At 40.4% G+C, this 19,689-nt stretch overlaps 1 protein-coding gene across 21 annotated transcripts in view; it reads right to left on the reverse strand.

Annotated features, from left to right (window-relative positions):
• PDE4DIP (phosphodiesterase 4D interacting protein) overlaps nucleotides 1-19,689 on the reverse strand; it is a 210,658-nt gene that overhangs the window by 93,912 nt on the left and 97,057 nt on the right. For 18 of the 21 annotated variants that reach the window (XM_082685174.1, XM_082685185.1, XM_082685178.1 and 15 more), the window contains 4 exons: nucleotides 13,315-13,391; nucleotides 10,348-10,471; nucleotides 9,980-10,155; nucleotides 5,866-5,983 (listed from right to left, as the gene is read on the reverse strand). In XM_082685174.1, coding sequence (XP_082541300.1) covers nucleotides 5,866-5,983; nucleotides 9,980-10,155; nucleotides 10,348-10,471; nucleotides 13,315-13,391 — 495 coding nt within the window. The remainder of the gene's footprint in view (nucleotides 1-5,865; nucleotides 5,984-9,979; nucleotides 10,156-10,347; nucleotides 10,472-13,314; nucleotides 13,392-19,689) is intronic. The other 3 variants (XM_082685181.1, XM_082685191.1, XM_082685184.1) reach the window with 1 other exon arrangement.

Raw genomic sequence — 19,689 nt, forward strand, 5'->3', positions numbered from 1 at the left:
ATCAGGGGCTTCCTTACCTTCCAATTAGACTATCATCTCTAAAGGCAGAGACTAAACCTTATGCATTTTTGTGTTCTTTATTCCTTCATGTTACAGTAGTTTGTGCATTATAAATTCTCAGTTAATAATTTTCATGAAGCAGTAATAAAATCCCTTATTTTTCCACCACCTTTGCTGCTCTAAAGGGTCAGGACTACAATTGCCTTAGATGATGAGGCCTTTTGCTGAGACACGTTACCAGTAAAGGTTATGTCTGGGAGACAGTGAGGTTGAATGAGGATTTATAAGTCTCCACCTTCAACATTCACCAGTTTTAAGAAGAAGATACTGTAAAACTGCTTTGAAAGATCTCCTTATATGAAGTTAGTTGGAGCTGCCCAAGCTCCTAATCCCTGCAAGGTTTTCAGTCTCTGCCTTGAGCAGTGAGTGTTCTTGTTTTAACCTCCACATCAGATCTCTCCATGGTAACACTGGAATGTTTGCTATTTTAAGAATACGCCTCACTGCATGCAGTGTTATTTACATTAGGTTCCAAACAAGGCATAAATGCAATGGCTTGAGCGTCTGCTGATTTGTATGAGTGGGAGGTCCTGATTGCTTACTGGATATCTCACCCTAATTCTGTTGTCCTCTTTCATTTTGTAAGGCAACATTTCTTTACATGTTAATAAATATTACACTGGGGGAAAACTGGAGAATGGAAAAATGAAATAAAACAAGAATTCTTCCAGACCTTCCTCTGCAAGTACATCGTTGCTCCTTGCATTCATACCCTGTAGGTCTGGTTTCATTTAAAGGGTTTTTTGAAATGAAGCTTCTACTCTCCCATAAAAGGGAATCATGTCAGTAACTGGAACTATCACCAGTTTTTCAGAGTGCAGGTCTTTCATCTGCAACTTTGTGAATACACTCACGAAGGAAGAGAAAAATGCTTTGTAAAACTTCACTTTGTTAGCTTTTCTTTTTACTAAAAAAGATGTGGACATGTTGCTTCAGCATGGCAGCTATATCCAAAAGCTCCTGAGTTCTCTGCTCACAATGACATGCTCTTAATCTGAATGGACAAGGGGTGATTGGAAGCAAACATGGAATGATGTCAATTGGTGGCGTGTCAAGTTTATGGCTTTCTTTGTTGCTGTTCTGTGGGTTAATTATATGATAGAAGGTCATACTACTGTATAAGTATGGCTAAAATGAATGTACAATATTATGGTGGAAAGGAAAAAGAAAACAGCTAGAGGGATAGTAAAATCAATTAAATTAAATAATCTTGATCAAAACTGTCTCTTTTTGAGAAATGGAAGGCTCTGAAATGAAACTTCTTGTACTTAGAGATTATACTCAGTCCAGACTTTCAGATTTGAGATTACATGAGAAGTACTCATCTATGGGAAATGGCATAAGAGAAGAGTTTTCACTTGGACAACTCAAACCTAGATGTGTAATGTCTGTGAGCTTCCCTTCTTCTAAAGCCCAACTGTGGTATTCTCAGCTGTGAGGGGTCAGAGGAGGTAGAGGAAATGAGTCAGTCTCCAGAACTCTAGGGATGGCTTTGCTGGAGATGAGGGAATTCTTAAGTGTTTGCAGAGCAGGCCCAGAGCCTTGAAAATGAACTTGGGCCTTCCACATCGTGGGGGTGTGGCTTCTGTGGTGAGAGATGGCCTGGCAGACAAAGGTTGAGGATACGGTGGGAGTAAGATGCTGCTACTCCTGGCAGACAAGGATGACGCCCACAACGCAGAATTCAGTTGTCACAGATAGCAAGAGTTGTCACACATGACTGTAGACAGAGGGGGGAGACAAAGTACTTTATAACTGGTTTTCTAATGTTCTTGGCCCCTAATTCAAGAATGGATTAGATCAAGCAGTTAATAGTGGTGTCAAACCAGATTTGCTCTCATGAGATGACATCAATTATCTGCTTAGTTAGTCCTCCTTCTAAAGAGCCCACAGGATTGTCTTTCTAAAATGCAAATCATATGCTTTTATTCCCCCTAGCTTAGCTTTTTTTTTTCTTTTTCTTTAATTCTCTGTTTCTTATAACAGGAAGTCCTTAGCTTGACACTTACGGAATGTCCCAGTTATGTCTTCTATCATTCTATAACATTTAGTATATACCTGGTAATACCAGTTTCTCCCAATTCCTTAACTATGTTCCATATCACTGTATATACTGTACCTGCCTATGATGTATTTCTATTTTCTGCCTGGAGTACTCCGCCTTTAAGGTCCAGGTCACGAGCAACTTCCAGGTGAGGCTTCTTTGACTTTCAAAGGGAGAGTTAATCCCTGCCATCTGTGGGTTCCTTTCCCACTGTACATATATTTCTATCTCTTCATTTATCATTCTGTATTTTGTTCTTTGTTTACATGCCAATCTCTTATTGGACGATAAACCCTTTGGAAGCTACAGCCCCCAGACTAGTGGTTCTTACTGAGTGACTATATCATCTCCTAAACTGCATTTTGCAAATTCATGGGGTGTTTCTTGTTTTTATTGTCATCACCGTGATGACTGGAGCAATGGGTGCTATGTAATTTGCAATGAGCCGGGCAAAGCATTGTTCCAAATTCTTAATGACATCTGTCTATCTATCTGTCTATCTATCTATCATCTACCTGATTCCAGTCTGTATGAAATGCATAATGCAAGCAAATTCATTAAGGCAAATTCATTAATTCATTATAACAGAGGTTATCAGGAACTAGGAAAGGGAAGAATGAGGAATTATTATTTTATGGGTAGTTTCACTGAAAAATTCCAGAAATTTTGGTTCTCTGATATTCTGAGAGCTGGTTTTGAACTTTGTCAATAGATCTCTTTTGGTCAGTCACACACATTTACATTTGTGATACTAGCTCTTCAGAACAGCAGTGTGAATATGGGTATGAACCCACATAAACCTGTTCAAATTCTTACCTCACCACCTACTGCCTTAATAACTTGGGTTACATCACTTAATCTAAATATTTGTTTCCCTACTTGCAAAGGGAGCTTTATCCTACCTAGTTCACAGGTTGTAATGAAAGCTGGAAAAAAACTGAATGTTCAGGTCTCCACATGGTGTTTAGAGCAGGATCAGGACTCAAAAATGGATCCTTCCTCTTTTCCATTCCTCTTTCCCTTCACTGGCTAGCAGCATCACATGGTCTCATGGACACTCAATAAAAGCTGGGTCTCCAGGGGCACCGCTCAATTGGTTCAGCGTCCGCCTTCTGCTCAGGTCATGATCTCAGGGTCCTGGGATCAAGTCCCATGTCAAGCCCCACATCTTGCTCCATGCTTAGTGGGGAGTCTGCTTCTCCCCTCGCCCCCTGGCCTCTCCCCCAATCTTGCACACACTTTCTCTCTTTCTCTCTCTCTCAAATAAATGAATAAAATCTTTAAAAAATGTATTTTCACTGTAGGGGTCCCTGGGTAACTCAGTGGGTTGAGCGTCTGACTCTTGATTTCAGATCAGGTCATGATCTTAGGGTTGTGAGATGGAGCCCTGTGACCTGCTCATGCTGGATATGGAGTCTGCTTAAGATTCTCTCTCTCTCCCTCTCTCCCTCTCCCTCTCACCCCTGCTTACACACTTAAGTATGCACACATGCACACCCATGTATTTTCTCAATCTTAAAAAAATTTTTTCCACTTCCAATAAAATTATGTTGCTTTCCATTACCAACATGTTACCATTTTGATTGTAGTAGAAACAGTATTAGTATTATTGGTAACTCTGTAGGATTAAAATGTGAAGTTTTGTGCTTTCATTACTGAATGACTTTTAAATGTTCCATGGGGCACTGGCAAGGTAATACAACTTTATATAATCACCTGAACATACAATGGAATTCTGCTATATATATTTATATATATATATATATACACAATGTTAATATACAGTGAGTTTTCCATGAATGGAACTGCTATGAAAATGAAGAAAGAATTGATTTTTCTACTGTTTGGAAATTTACCAAGAGATTTTCACCTTGGCAATGTCACCCTCATTTACTAATCGCATTCCCCTTGCTGTTTTTGAATCACCAGTATAATATGACTGCATCAGGCTACATTCGAAGCTATGACAGTCGCTTAGTTTTCCCTACAGATACAAGCACCTGACTCTTTCTTTATGTCTGCTAATATAATTGTGCTTATGTATGTGTGTGTGTATGTGTGTGTATGCATATACATACTATACATATGTATATACTCGTGTGTGTATATATATATACATGTGCAATGTATATTTTTAAATAAACACCATTTTATTATAAATTATTCTTATTATATCTCATATGTTAAGGGCTTATATTAATTTGAGTTAATATATAAGGTTGGTAGAGCAGCACCGAGCCCGCAGAAAATGCTACAATATGTGCTGAACCATAATTACATGTATACGCATCATTTCCCAAATTTGTTAACCAAAGCTTTCTAACCAAAGTCACAGTCCAAGAAGTTTACAAGTACAGCTGAAATAGTGATTTCTTTCAGCCTTGTCATGGCTCAAGCGCCCAGACTGACAACCTTCAAGTAAGAAGCTCCATCCACTTACCACTGTACCTCACAAATATTACCATTTCCTGTTTGTGCCATGACACAGAAAAGATAGGAAGCACTGCTTTAGCCTAGTTCTTCTCCCTGTTCCTTTCATCCTGACTCCCAGCTCTCTAGATGTGAACCAAGAAGTTAAACCCCACTGCTCTAAGACCTGTAAGAATACTCAGAAATTGTTTATGCTGCTTGGGCAAAGATATATTCTAGGGTTCTTTTAGGAAATACCTTTTGACAAAATTAAAAGTTGAAGGGAAGAGGAGAGTTTACTCTGAGGTAACTTCAAGGGCAACAATATAGACTAACACAATTTTTATACCACAGTAAGAATTCTTCAATATTAAAACAGCATTGGGGCGCCTGGGTGGCTCAGTGGGTTAAAGCCTCTGCCTTCGGCTCAGGTCATGATCCCAGGGTCCTGGGATCGAGCCCCGCATCGGGCTCTCTGCTCCGCAGGGAGCCTGCTTCCTCCCCTCTCTCTCTGCCTGCCTCTCTGCCTGCTTGTGATCTCTGTCTGTCAAATAAATAAATAAAATCTTAAAAAAAAAATAAAACAGCATTATGCACACTTGAAACTAATATAATACTGTTGGTTAATGATACTGGAATTAAAATGATAAATAAATAAAAACATTAACTGAGAAAGAACCCACATTAAACATTCTGTACAATTATAAATCACTCAGGGTGGTGGGCAAAATTCTAATGGCCCCAGTGCTTCCCACCCCGGTAGCCACCACATCTTCACATAATCCCTACTTCTTGAGTGTGGCTGAGACCGACAACTTGTTTCTAAGGAATAGAACATGGCAAAGATGAGGGAATATAGTTGCATAGTTGTGCTACGTTACATGGCAAAAGTGAACGGATCTTGTACATACAGCTGAGGTCCCTACTCAGTTGATTTTCAGTTAACCAAAAGGGTTATACCTGTGGGCCTGACCCAATCAGGTAAGTCTCTTAAAAGACTGTGTAGAGGTAGAGAAGCAAAGGAACCCCCTTTCGCTCTGCTGCTGGCTATGAAGAAGCAAGCTGCCACAACCCCTACAGCCACTCAGAAATAAATTCTTCCAACAATCTTAGGGGACTTAGAAGACGATCCTTCCCTAAGTGACTCTCCTGATAAGAAAGCAGTTTGCTCATACCTTGATTTCAGATTTGTGAAATGCTGGCAAAGAGAACCCAGCGAAGCCATGCCTGGACCCCTGACCCACACTGTGGGACGATGAATGTATGTCATGGTAATCTACTAAATCTGTAGTCATTTCTTATGCAGCAAGAGATGATGAACACAGAGGCAAAAAGCTCTGCCCACACCTCACCTGCACATCCATGCTAGTTGGCTCCTCCAACAGATGGAGCAGTTGTTGTTTCTCTTGAGACAGCTGTTCTACGAGCTGCTTCTGGGTAGCCAGGCTCTGATTCAGTTCTTCAATTCTTCTGGAGCAAAGAAAAAGTCAGAACAACACTTACGGTCATGATACTATTATTGCCTTTATTATTCAGCCCATTCCAAAAACAGCATAATCGAGTCCAGTCAGTTTTTACCTTTGTGGGTCACGGAACTCATACTTTTTCTCAGAAGGCCACATATTCTCTGCTGTAGCCCCCTACTATGTACACACATGACCTTCTGCTTACATATTCACTAGGTTCACAGACCTCCTGAAGCTGACCCATGGATCTACAGACCATAGGTGTGTAACTCTTATAATAAGAGCCCAGAAGCCGTGTTTCTGGTTGTTATTGTTCCATTCAAGAAATAATTTCTGGATAACCATTATATAAACTCACATACCCTACCCAATACCTGGGAATATAAAGTTGGAAAGCATACAATCTCTGCTTTGTAGAAACTTTTTACAAGATTTATTTATTTATTATTTTAGAAAGAGAGCGGGAAGGAGAGGCAAAGAAAGAGGGAGAGAGAATCTCAAGCAGACTCCCAGCTGAGCACAGAGCCTGATGCAGGGGTCAGTCCCACAATCCTGAGATCTCATAACCTGAGCCAAATCAAGAGTTGGATGCTCAACTGACTGAGCCACCCAGACAACCCTCTGTCCTGTCGAAACTTAAATTCTTTTGGTGTGTGTGTGTTATGTCAGGGGTTTGGGAAGTGGGGAGACACAGCTACAGAAACAAATAACAGGAACAGAATGTAAGGAGTGCTACCATGACACAGGTGCCCACCTTATATAGAGTACATTGAGCGCTGGCGTGGAACTGTAGGAAGAAAGAGTGAGTCACTGAACTTGAAACAGTCTGTGGGACTTCAGGAGACAAGATTTGGAAAACTGCACTGTTTTCCAGGTACAGGGAGGAACTTGAATCAAGGAACAAAGTCATAAAGATACAAGATATTTTGGGGGAAGAGTCACTGAAACAAAGGCTGCAGGGGAGAGGTGAGGCTAAAGAAGAGGCTGGAAATTCAGACTCGGATTTAGATTATCAGACCACGCACAGCGTGCTGAAATATACAAACTACAGCTTCCAATCAACAGCTATTCCTCATCTGCTATGTGCAAAGTATATCTTGCTGTTTCTCTTGAGTCTTAGATTACTAGAGATAACTGTCCTTGGAAAACACACTGGTACTAAACGAAATATTTCCAATTGTCATTTATTATTCTTATGTAGGTGTGTAAGGTAGGGATAATACCTTGGGAGGGAAATAGTTGGGAGAAATGTGAGAGGTGCCCAAAAGTCAAATAGGGAGCACATAGACAAATTATAAATTTATTTAAATTTTATAATTTATTTAAAATTTAAAATTTATAAATTAATTTATAAATTATAAATTAATTAAGGCTTGAGGGTTAGCTAAGATTTGTGTAGGAACTTTAAAAGAACTTTAAAAACTTAAAAATATCATGCAAATGCAAGCTATAATAGTAATTATGATGATGAGGGGCACCTGGATGGCTCAGTCAGCTAAGCACCCAACTCTTGATTTTGGCTCGAGGGGTGAGATCAAGAGTGATCTCAGGGGTGAAATCAAGCCCTGAGTCAGGGTCCATACTGGGTGTGGAGCATGCTTAGGATTCCCTCTCTCCTTCTTCCTCTGCTCCTCCTTACCCTCCCCACCTGCTTGTGCTCTCCCTCACTCTCTCTCAAAAAAAAAAAAAAAAGTAGGGCATCTGGGTGGCTCAGTTAACCAACTTCCTTCAGCTCAGGTAATGATCCTGGAATCCTGGGATCGAGTACCACATTAGGCTCCCACCTCTACGGGGAGTCTGATTCTCCCTGTGACCTTTTTCCCTCTCATGCTGTCTCTCAGTGCCTCTCTCTCTAGGTAGGTAAATAAAATAAAATAAATAGGTAAATAAAAAGGAATAATTATGATGATGAATATGGATTCCATATCAAATTCCCCATGGTATCTATGCTAGAACATTCATTTTTTTCTCAAGCCTCCAACCTTACTTATCCCTTTGACCCTCAGTCTTTATAGATGATCTATTCTCCTATTTTACAGTACAAAGTTGATAAGGCCATTTGATATAAACTCCCTAACTTATTGGTCACATGTTTCATTTGTTTAACAAGTGTTTGTTGGGACACGGACATGAGACATGAATTTCAGGGAACCTAGCAGGGAAAATCTGAAATCAAATATAATATGACACTGAGAACTGTACAATAATGGTTGTGTGCATAAAACAAGGCAAAAATATAGAGACTTAATTCTTCTGTCACAAAAGCACCCACAGAAGTGATGCCTGTGTGAGTTTTGAAGTATGAATAGGAGTTCACCAGGAAGGAAAAACACAGCAGATGCTTTCCACAGAAGGAAGAGCATAAGCAAAAATCAGGAGACCTGACATAGCAGTATTTGCTTCTGGAGGCAATGTGTGAATTCAGGATTTAGATGCCTACAATGCTTGCAGCCATGTTACACAACTTTCTCAATGCCAGTTTCTTCATTTATAAAGTATAATAATCCCTACCTCTAGGGTTGTTAGGAGAACTAAACAACATTATAGTGCTCAGCTCAGTTGTACTGTAAGAGTGAACCAAACTTTAGTCATCATTGTTATTACTAGTCATGTAATGACTAGTGAAGTATGAAGGGTTCATGGTGGGGATGAGTCTGGGAAAAATCAGGGGTCAGATCATAAAAGGCTTTGACAACCATGCTAAGAAGAATGGATCTTACCTCCTGAAGGTGTTGGAGAGCATTTTATTTTAATTTTTTTTAAATATTTATTTATTTGAGGGAGAGAGAATAAGTGGGATAAAAGGCAGAGAGACAGAGTCTTCAAGTGGACTCTCCACTGAGCGTAGAGCCTGACACAGGGCTCGATCTCATGACCCATGAGATCATGACCTAGGCCAAAACCAAGAGTTGGACACTTAACTGACTCAGCCACCCAGGCACCTCTGAAGAGCATTTTAAATGACTCTGCCATGTCAGTAATCAGATCTGTGGCTCAAAAAGATCACATTACTCATTGTAGGTACACTGTGTGTTTTTCACCTATCCAGTTAAAAACTACTGAATGATTTTTAAGCCATATAGTACCATGTATCTAAGGGCCTAAATTATGTGTCAGTTTGATACTGTTGAATTTTCCACTTCAGAACTTTTCTGAATTGTTAGATTATAATAAAATAGAGAGTGACAGGACAGGAAGTAAAGAAATAATTGGGAAGTTGCTGCATTAACCTAGACAGAGGTGACCTCAATAATTGCCCAGTTACTTTTAGAAGAAAACTCAACTTCCTTACGGCATACAAAGCCAGCACAATCAGACCTTATTCCCAGTGTAGCTAGCCTCCCACTAGTCTTTCCCAGACCCTCTGCTCTAGTTATGTAGAACTATTTGCTGGTCTTGAAACATGCTGTTCCTTCTCCCTTGTGTAATTTCTCATCAGCACAGAGCTGTTCCCTTTCCTACCCCTTTCCTATATTATTTCTTTGAACTCCTATTCATTCTTCAAAACCCAGCTCAGATTTCATTGCCCCCAGGAAACTTTCAATGGCACCTTACTCTTTTAGTCTGGAACAGATGAGAATCCTCTATGTCCCAAGAGCATCAAATGCTACTTCTATCAGAGAACTTCTTAAAGTCACATAGCATGTTTTTCACCGAGAGGACCTGGGTGTTTCATCTCTGTGACTTTTGTGTTTAGGCCAGTGTCTGGCATGTAGGAGGTGCTCAATAAACGTAACTAAGTGAGTCCATGTCTCTTTTTTGCCACCATCTGACCATTGTTCTACTAATACCTGACAGCTAAGAAGTGAATTCTGTTAATGGATACTGTGGAAGACTCAACACTAAAAAGAAAATCCTTGGTTGTGGTGGCCATAAAATCTTGGAAATTATGAAGGTCTACTCTAGGGCCTTAAAATGGACCAGCACAGCTGATATATGCTTTTGTCACCTCAAAAACAAGCAAAAGACAAGTGACAAACAGAGCACCAGAGGCACTTACTTGTCCCGCTGGGCCAGCGTCTCAGTGTATTGATCAGGATCAACCCGGTCCGTTGATACCTCGTCCCTGTCCTTGGTGACTCCCTTCAGTTTCTCAGAGAGCTCCAGGTTACACTCTTTCTCTGCTTCCACCAGAGCTGCCATGCGCGCGGCCTCATTCTTTGCTAGCCTGGATTCCTGCAAAAAAGAATGAAAACTCTTTTGCAGGAGCTGTGAAGTCCCACCCAGGTTAGGAACCCAAGACTGTGGACACTTGGATGAGTCTGGGAAGGAAAGGAGGGAAAGAAAAGGTGAATGCCGGGAGGCAGAGCAGTCGGGAAATGGATGAAAAGGGGTCTGGAGCCATGGATCTCTGAAAGTCCGGCTCACCTCCTGCAGCAGCTGAATCTTATTCTCCAGGAGCTCGTGAACATGCTCCGTCTCCTGCTGTCTCTCCTCAAACTGGCGCCGGAGCTCAGCTTCATTATGGCTGTTGAGATTCTCCACATCAGCCCTGAAACCACAGAGCATTTGCCAGTCAGATCTAGTCATATAATTTACCTAATGGACCCATTTAGGTTGTTTCAGCAATTCAGAGTCACACTGATGAGGAAAAAAAAAAAAAAAATGGAGTGTTTTTCCCTCTGAAATTACTTGTGGAACTTTTTTCAAACTTTTCAGGTAATCTTTCAGGAACTCTAATTTTTTTGTTGCTTGTCAATCGGAACACACTTGACTTCCTAGAGGCTTCATTATCGCTATCACTTCAAGAGGAGAATCTTTCATTTGGGAGCTAGGCAGGCATCAAATGGTTCAGAATTCAACATCTATGTTCCTCTGTCCCTGGTCTCTTCCATTTAGACTGTTCTCCCAGAGTGCTTTGCTAATTCCCTGTCTTTCTTGCTATTTGAATTTAAAGTGTGCCTTCCATTTAGGGTGCTGGGACAGAATATCCATTTGGACAGGCACAGAAACGCTCTCTTCCTTTACAAACAGTAACCCACAGGCTGTCCTGAATTTGGGTTACCTATCCAGTTTCCCCATGGTCCCATGCAGAGAGCAGACATTTAATCTATGAAGCTCAGGGTTCTGGCCCAGCTTTGCTTCTCTGATGTCCTTAGGAATGAATGTCCAGGCACTAGCATGAAGCGGGTAAGGTGTCACCAGCTTATTTATAGCTAACAACAGCTGCCCTTGGATATTTGAGGATTAACAATTTGGAGGCAATATCAGGTGCTGAATGATCTTAATTCCGGTTTGGTTGTATTCCTGTTTTAAGCCATTTGTTGAGAACCATGGACCATCTTCTTGTTCTCAAAGCAGAGAACAATATTATGCCTTCATAGGTTCATGATAAATCGAAGTTGCTCTAACCAAGCCCAGTGGTACTTTAATGTTTGACCCACAAGTCTGTGTCTATAAAAACCAAAGGGGGCTTTCCCAAATTATGGGATTCTTTGGTTGATAATGGACACTACTCGGTACCATCTCAGAGGCTCTATTTTCTGGAGTTCACACATCATTATACAGATTGGGGGTGGGAATAGAGGATCTTGGTTGTACAAGGGACACAACTCAAGAAAATAACTCGAGACCTGCAAAAAAGGCAGACTTCAAGAATCATCAACTTTAACTTTGACTTCATATTCCTTGATAAATGCAACAGACAACAGCTAACTACAATATCTTGAGAATAGAAGTTACATATTTTCAGAGTAACTTGGCAGGGAATGCCTGATTTAATAGGCTACAGCTGTTGTAAATTCACAAGGGCGTTGAACTTGATGCCAGAAATGTGGGCTCTGCCACTCATTTGAGAAGACTTTAATGTACCTTAGTTTTCTCATTTCTAAAAATAGGATAATGTCATCCAATTAGAAGTTAAACTGACATAAAACATGGTTTAAAAGCATTATACAAATCTCAAAATTAATTTCTCAATTGTAAGTTTTCCTAAAGTCTGTTAGCTCATTTAATGACTTAGTAAATCTTTAGTAATACCAGTATCATGTGTACAACTGAGTCTGATCTTGAGTATTCTGATCTTGCTGGACTGTCATCCTAAATATCAAGAAATAATACAGAGGAGCACCTCGGTAGCTCAGTTGTTAAGCATCTTCCTTCAGCTCAGGTCATGATCCCAGCGTTCTGGGATCGAGCCCTGCATCAGGCTCCCTGCTCAGCCGGGAGTCTGCTTCTCCCTCTCCTGCTCCCCCTGCTTGTGCTCCCTCTCTCACTGTCTCTCTCTCTCTGTCAAATCAATAAACAGAATCTTTAAAAAAAAAAAAAAAAAAAAAAGCAATACTGTAGAGACAGAAGGAATGCCAGATGAGATTAAGTGCATACAGATCCCAGAACAGAATCTAAAAATTATTTTAATAGCAATTTTAACAATACTTGTTATTGAAAACTAAGGGGTTTTTAATGACAAAATCAATAAATTATAAAAGTAGCCATTTTAACAATACAAAAGTATATAAAGAAAAAAATGAACAAGTCTTCTTCCCAACAAAAACTCTTAATCCCATTTCCCTGATACAATTAATGTTAAAAGTTTGGTATATAAACCTCTAGGTTTTTTGTTAGTTAGTTTGTTTGCTTGTTTGTTTTTAAGCATAATCAAGCAAACACATGTAGACACAGAGGAGACTATCTTTACACAAAGGGGCTTATATCGTAAATATCACCCAGCACTGTTGCCCACATTGCTTAGTCTACCAGGGACCTCCCACCAAGACAATAATATAGTACTAACTCATTCTTTTAAATGATTGAAAAATATTCCACAGTATGGTTATATCAAAATGTATTCAACCATTGCCCTGGTAATAGATAGCTATTTCTAGGTTTTTGCCATATAAATGTTTTTGTAGTAAACATCCTTCTGCATTTATTCTTTCATAATCGTGCTTTTATTTTATTTTTCTTCGTGCTTTTATTTTTGAGGGATAGAATCATTTTAGAGATTATCTGGTCAAAGGTAACATGTATTTTTCCCTTTGGTAGGTAGTGCTACATACAAAAAATGTTGCCATAATTCACTCTCACTAGCAGTGTATGAGAGTGTCCACTTTTCCCCAAATCTATGCCAGCCCTTGATGTTATCAGCTGACTGTTAAATATGAAGTTTATAATCTTAAGCCAGGTAAATTCCCAATCTACCTCAAGGTCTGTCAGATCTAGTAACAGGGAGAGCGAAAGGGAAAGAAAGCACATTGTCTGAGTTTCTAAATTGGCCACAACAATCACATACCAGAGTTAAGATGAAGGAATTTGGTTCCAAATCTACTGTTTTCAGATTAATAAACCAGACTCTTGAAAGTACCAAGAGTTCAACCGCTTTAAACTGCAACTCACCATGTTTTATCTAGATGCTGTTTCTTGTCCTGGAGTTCTCGTTTCAGGCTCTCTACTTCAACCTTCAGCTCGATGTTCTGAAAAGCACACCGGTATTAATTGTCATTGACTGTCCCACACCCTCTGTCCTGGAACCAGGTTCCTACTTGAGTCTTGTCTTGGTCTACAGCTTAACCCAGCCCTCTTCACAAACCATGACATAAACAAGATTCAGATGGATCAGTAACCCAGTCAAGGATGAATGGACTATGCAGCTTTAGGATATCCCTGGAGCTACTTATCTGTTCTCCCAAGCCATTCATTCTTGCCCCTGGATGAAGAACACCACCAAAGTCTGTTCTCTGAAGCAGCGGAGGATAGCGTGTATATTAAAATAACTTTTTCTTACCCATGTAAATCTGCTTCTGAATGCCAAATTGCTATATATAGAATTATAACTTAAATATAACTGGGGACTTAATTATTTAAAGAAATTATGTTGCAAACGTTTTTGAAAACAATACACTGCCCTTACCATTAAATTGGATTTTGAAAAATTGCAATTGCCTAAGGTGGTAAGGGAGTCTGATGGTAAATCTATGAAGGAGACCATTTTTGTTGAGGTGAAACAGCAACAAATTACAACTTGACAAACACAAAAGGAAAATAACATCCCAGGAGAAGTAAAGTATGAACAGAGATTGGTGTAATGTTGTCCACGGAATGTCCAATACAGCTTGAATGGCCTGGTGAACTGTGAAGAGTGGGAAATCAGTGCAGGAAATGTTTACAACTAGTTTGTGAAAGCCATGCTAAGACAACTGAATAGCAGTCAGTAGACAACAAGAACTCATCAGGGAGCTTTAGGCAAAATATTGCCATGATCAGGTCTGTGTTGAGGGAGGAGTTCACAGTAGATGTAAAAAAGGTGAATGAGTCAGGAAGCAACTGCTCAGAATAGAGACAGGGACTGTCTGGGGTCAAAGACATAGAGGGAGCAAGACTCAAAAGGCATTTCCAAGGAGAAATCCATGGGGCTTGCTGGTGTGTGTGTGTGTGTGTGTGTGTGTGTGTGAGAGAGAGAGAGACAGAGAGAGGAGCAAAGACAATGCTGAGATTTCTAGCATGTGGGTGGTAATGCATACTATTAACTAAAATAGGGAACAGAAAAAAAGGAGCAGGTTTGTCAGGGAACCTAACGAAGAGTCTAAAAATACTAGTCAGGCTTAGAGGCTTTATTAAGGCTTAGAGCAGCGTATACAAGAATGTACTCACTAGAGACTGTATACACTAGTACACACACAGGAGAGTGTACACAAAGTTAGTCCCTTCCCTGAATACATAATATGAAGCAGGAAGCATTTCATCAGTGTATGTTATGGACTCCATCACATGCACCTCGGTTTTCCCACAGGTATAGTGCGGTTGCTTTTCTTTAAAAAATGAAGATAATGAAGTCTATTCCACAGGGGGCTTTGTGCAAAGTCATTGGGATAAGAGACATAATACACCTAGAACTCTGCCTTGCACATGGCTGCTCAACAACCTATGTTCACTGGCTAACAGGTGCCAGTCAAGAGATCTCTGCCCTACCAGGAAAAATATCTAAATCTGAAGGAATTAAAAATGGAATGTTAACTACCCTGGAATTAATAGAGAAAAAAAGAAAAAAGGAAAAAAAATGGAGGATGCAAATTCTGTGGGCTCTCTCCGTTCCAAATCCTAGGTAAGAAAATGAAGCCAATACTTGAATTAATTCGGCAAAAGATTCCAGGTCCCTCATTTTAAAGATAAGGAAACTGAAACTCGAAGACTTCCTCTAAGATAAAAATAATAATAGAATGTAGCATTCAGCTTTTGCTCCAGCATTTCAGCCAGAGACCAGCCCAGGAAACACTGCCAGTTTTTGCTTGATTTAGTAGAATGTGGTAAATTATAGAATTAGGGAATGTGCTACATTAGGCAGTTAAGTCTAAGTATAGTGGTCAAGAACACAGGCCCTGAAGGTGAGAAAAACCTCAACCTTCTCATCTATCCAAGGAGGACCATAAATCTTACTAAGGTGTTAAGAAGATTAAATGAAATAATGCACAAAACGAACATTACACAATCCATGGCATGCAGTAGCATTCAGAAAATGTTAGCTATTATTAACCATAAAAACAAAAATTCACCCTCTCTGACTGGGACAGCTGAACTTCTCAACCAATCCTGTGCTAAACTAACATTATGTCATGGAAAGGAAAGAAAGTTACTACGCCAAAGTTAGGCTATCCCAGACACCTGTACATGAATACACACCCAATCTGAACAGCCTTCCCGTGAGCTTTATCCTCCTGTGATAAGTAGAAAAGACAAAGGAAAAACAGGGAAAGAAAAGAAGAAAGAGGAAAGATGAAAAATAGAGCTTCTTCTCCAGGCTTTGGTATTGAGTCCACTGAATCAAACAGACAATCAAGTTTATAAAGTTCAGATAGAAATGCTATAATAGTTTTATCTCAGGGCGCCTGGGTGGCTCAGTTGTTAAGCGTCTGCCTTTGACTTAGGTCATGATCCCAGAGTCCTGGGATCTAGCCCCACATCGGGCTCTCTGCTGGGTGGGAATCCTGCTTCTCCCTTTCCCTCTCCCCCTGCTTATGCTCCCTCTCTCACTGTGTCTCTCCCTCTGTGTGTCAAATAAATAAAGTCTTTAAAAAATAATAATAATAAAAGAGTTTCATCTCCACAAGATGAAAGCCTGAATCTTATATCAGTTATTCCAGGGGATCAAAGTACTTTCACGGGTGTTAACAAAATCTACCACATGGAAATTTGAGTTCATAACCAACTGACAGCATTATGGTCTCACCCTTCTGTAACCTCTTTCTGCAGAAAAATCTCTGTGTGATTTATCCCATTTATTCATTCTCCATTAGCAAATATTCATATGTAAATTTTCCGATTCTAAGTACAGCTGGAGTGGATTCCAAATTAACCCCATCTGTTTGCTTGTCTTATCCCCAAGTCTTGTCAGCTTTTGGTTACGATAGCTGAGGAAATTTTTGTACTCAAGAAAGGCGCAGCTGGGCTGGCAAGGGGAGAGAGCTTCTTTTTCTACATGTCCCCAGAGGAGTATTCACCCATCTAAGTGAAGAAAAATTTCACTGATGAAGCTAAAATTAAATGATTGGGAATACAATAAACCTTCATTATAACGTTAGTACCTAGAGCTTGAGAACTGGGCTAATGATGAGTTTGTAGATTAACGGTGTTTAATCAGACTTTCTCTGTGTCACAACTTGTCTTATTTCCAGAAAAACTGCATGACCAGAGTCTTGACAGCAATTAGTGTTAAATACAGGATTCTCCTGAACTGATTTCCACCCTGGTGTTTACTGCAGGGTCCAACACAGAACTGGGTTAAAAGCAACCAATGGTAACTAATTACCTAACTCCTCTCCAAGGCTTCCCCTAAAAAAAAAAAAAAAAAAAAAAAATTTTACTTACTTATTTGAGAGGGAGAGAGAGAGAGACAGAGTAAGAGAGCATGAGAGGCGAGGTCAGAGGGAGAAGCAGACTCCCGATGGAGCTGGGAGCCCGATTTAGGACTCGATCCCAGGATTCCAGGATAATGACCTGAACTGAAGGCAGTCGCCCAACCAACTGAGCCACCCTGGCACCCCAAGACTTCCATTTTAACTCTACAAATCGATCCACTGCTCATAACTTCATATTCATGCAAGTGTGTGTGTGTGTGTGTGTGTGTGTGTGTGTGTTTCAATTACTCTTCAAGCACCTTGAGAACAGGGACTATGTCTTATTTTATATCTCTCATAATTTGCTGCTGGGGTAAGAGCAGGCACTTAAAACAAAAGAAAAAAAAAAAAAGTTTGACCACAGTCATTGATAAAACCAGCAAGCAAAGTATGTGTTAGAGATTAAAGGTTCCTGGAACCAAAGTTCTTCCCATTGCTGTTCTTGACCTCAGGAAGTTCTCTGTGTTACAAGATGTGAATTGGGATCAGTGAGTGAAGGAAATGGATATCACATCTTTGCAAGACAGTAGGTTATATGCCAGAGAGGAGCACAGCCTTCCACAGAAGAATCCTTATTTGCGACAAAAATACATATGGCCAGATCTCACTTTAAATCAATTCTGTAAACTAAAATGATTCGAGAAGAAATAGGTTAGCAAGAAAGAGTCTCCAGATCTTATAAGCAGACCCTCTTGTAATGTGTAATTATTCAAAGTGAAAACTAACTCTAAGTGGATGAGTTTTATTTTAATTTTTTTTCTTTTTAGAATTGTAACATTCAAGGAAAAGTGTAGCTCATAAATACTTTTGCATACAGAGTAAATTTCTTTTCCGGACCTCTCTGATACCACTGGGGCAAAGCCATAGCTCTATAAAACAGGGTGAATTATTGACTATTTTCATAAGGGGTTCTATGTGTCCTGACCAAGGGACAAATGACTGGTCCCTACAAATCCCTAGAAACATATTTGAGTAGCTTCCAAGTGAGTTATTTGTAGATGAAGTTACTTTCCATTCACCCAGTTTTAAAGCAAAAATAGAGCTCTAGTGGGTCTAAATATCTGGTTCTGTCATTAACTAACTGTGCGACGCTGAACTAATCATCCTCCAAATTTTCTGCTTTTATACTATTAATTTAAATCAGAGCCTCCCCTCTTGCCCATAAGAATTATAATACAACCCCCATTGCTCATTTCAGTTGATGTGAGACACTCAGCCAGAATGTGTTCAAATGCAAAACATAAAGTTCTTATACCCTAGGGTAGAGGACAGACTTTATTCTTTCTCCTGTCATCTACTAGCACAGTGAAGCCCCAAATTAGACACATACGTTGTCCCAACATGTGACAAGTGTCCTTCATTGTCCTGGAAAGGACAATACGGCAGTGTCTTTAACTTCAGTAATCAGAAGACTACAACACAAGGGCACTCTTCTTTCAGAGACTGCCTTTTGCGTCCAGTCCCCCAAAGAGATGGAAAAAACCAAGTGGAAAAGTTTCGACTTATACAGTACAGAATACAAGGATCCACATTCAAATAACAAAACTCCTCTATTCAGGTCACTCTTTCAAGCCCTACACTTGTCAGTCCTTAGCAGAGGCCTGAAAACTATACCATTTCCTTCCTAGCCCAGTTTACCTTGGTTAGACAAACACAGACTGAATCCACATGGAGGCCACGGATGGGTTCTCAGATGACTGGGTATTTGGACAGATGTAGCTAGGGTTCGTGTGTGTGTGTGTGAGAGAGAGAGAGAGAGAGAGACAGAGACAGAGACAGAGACAGAAAGGGTGCTCACTGGGAAGAAGACAGGGTAGCTGACTTGTGAGATTTGTATTTTCACCTAATTCTAGTTAGTACTCTAATAGGTACTAGAAAGAGCAAGGCAGTCCCAACCACAGTCCTTAGGGAACTTGCTGCCTATAGGGGCCATTAACCAGACAATTATAATAGAGTGTGGTAAGCAGAGGAGACCTAACAGCACTGGGCTGGCTCAGTCTGTGGAGCATGCATGCTTGATCTCAGGGTTGTGAGTTCGAGCCCCAATGACATCTTAAAAAACAAAACGGAAACTGAGGAAGCCTAGCTTCAGATAGCTGAATGGAAATGCATGCAGATGGGAGGTATAAATGGCAGCACATAGATAAATCCTGTAACTTCTAGCTTTAACCTCCAAAGAAATAACTCCTAGACTCAACTCAGGTATGCCCCACCTTGGGTTGCCCTTCCTCTCAGCTCCCTCATTCTAATCTTTCAGGAAGAAGACCTAGAAATCAGAAACCACAGAGCTGCTGAGGGAACATGAAGGAAGGGGGTACTCAGGGCAGCGTGGGGTACAATGCAGTGTCTGTAGAGGCCTCTTGTAGGCTGAAGGGATGGAATGTAGAAAGGAGCCATGGGGACTCCCTGGCTGGATACAGACAGGCCCCTCAGAGAACCCCCCTCAACACAGCCATAGGCCCTCACTGACCAATGGGCTGCTTACAACCAGGCACAGTTACCAAAAAAGGGAAGATTCCATTCGTGGCCATCCTTCCTCACCTTCCCACGTTAAATCAGCCCCCACCCACTGCCTCCCTGTGGACAGTCTCTCCTCTGCTGTCCTGCCCACTGCTCCCTTGTGGTGTATTCAATAAACTACTATCTACTTTGTTCTGCCTCAAGTGAACTCTTTCACCATCTGTGCCACCAGCTTCCGCCCAATCATTGCCCCACATTTGGAGGCCCCTGTCCAGTCAAGAGACACCCATTTAGATACTACTGGTTGGACTTTAGAACGAAACTGTCCTGGGTTCAAATAGAAACTCTCTCACATTCTATTAGGTTGAATCACATGAAAGTGCAAATATTCAGCCATTTTTTACAGTCTCACATAGCTCAT

The sequence above is a fragment of the Mustela nivalis genome, assembly GCF_964662115.1.
Source record: "Mustela nivalis genome assembly, chromosome: 10".
Lineage (NCBI taxonomy): Eukaryota > Metazoa > Chordata > Mammalia > Carnivora > Mustelidae > Mustela > Mustela nivalis.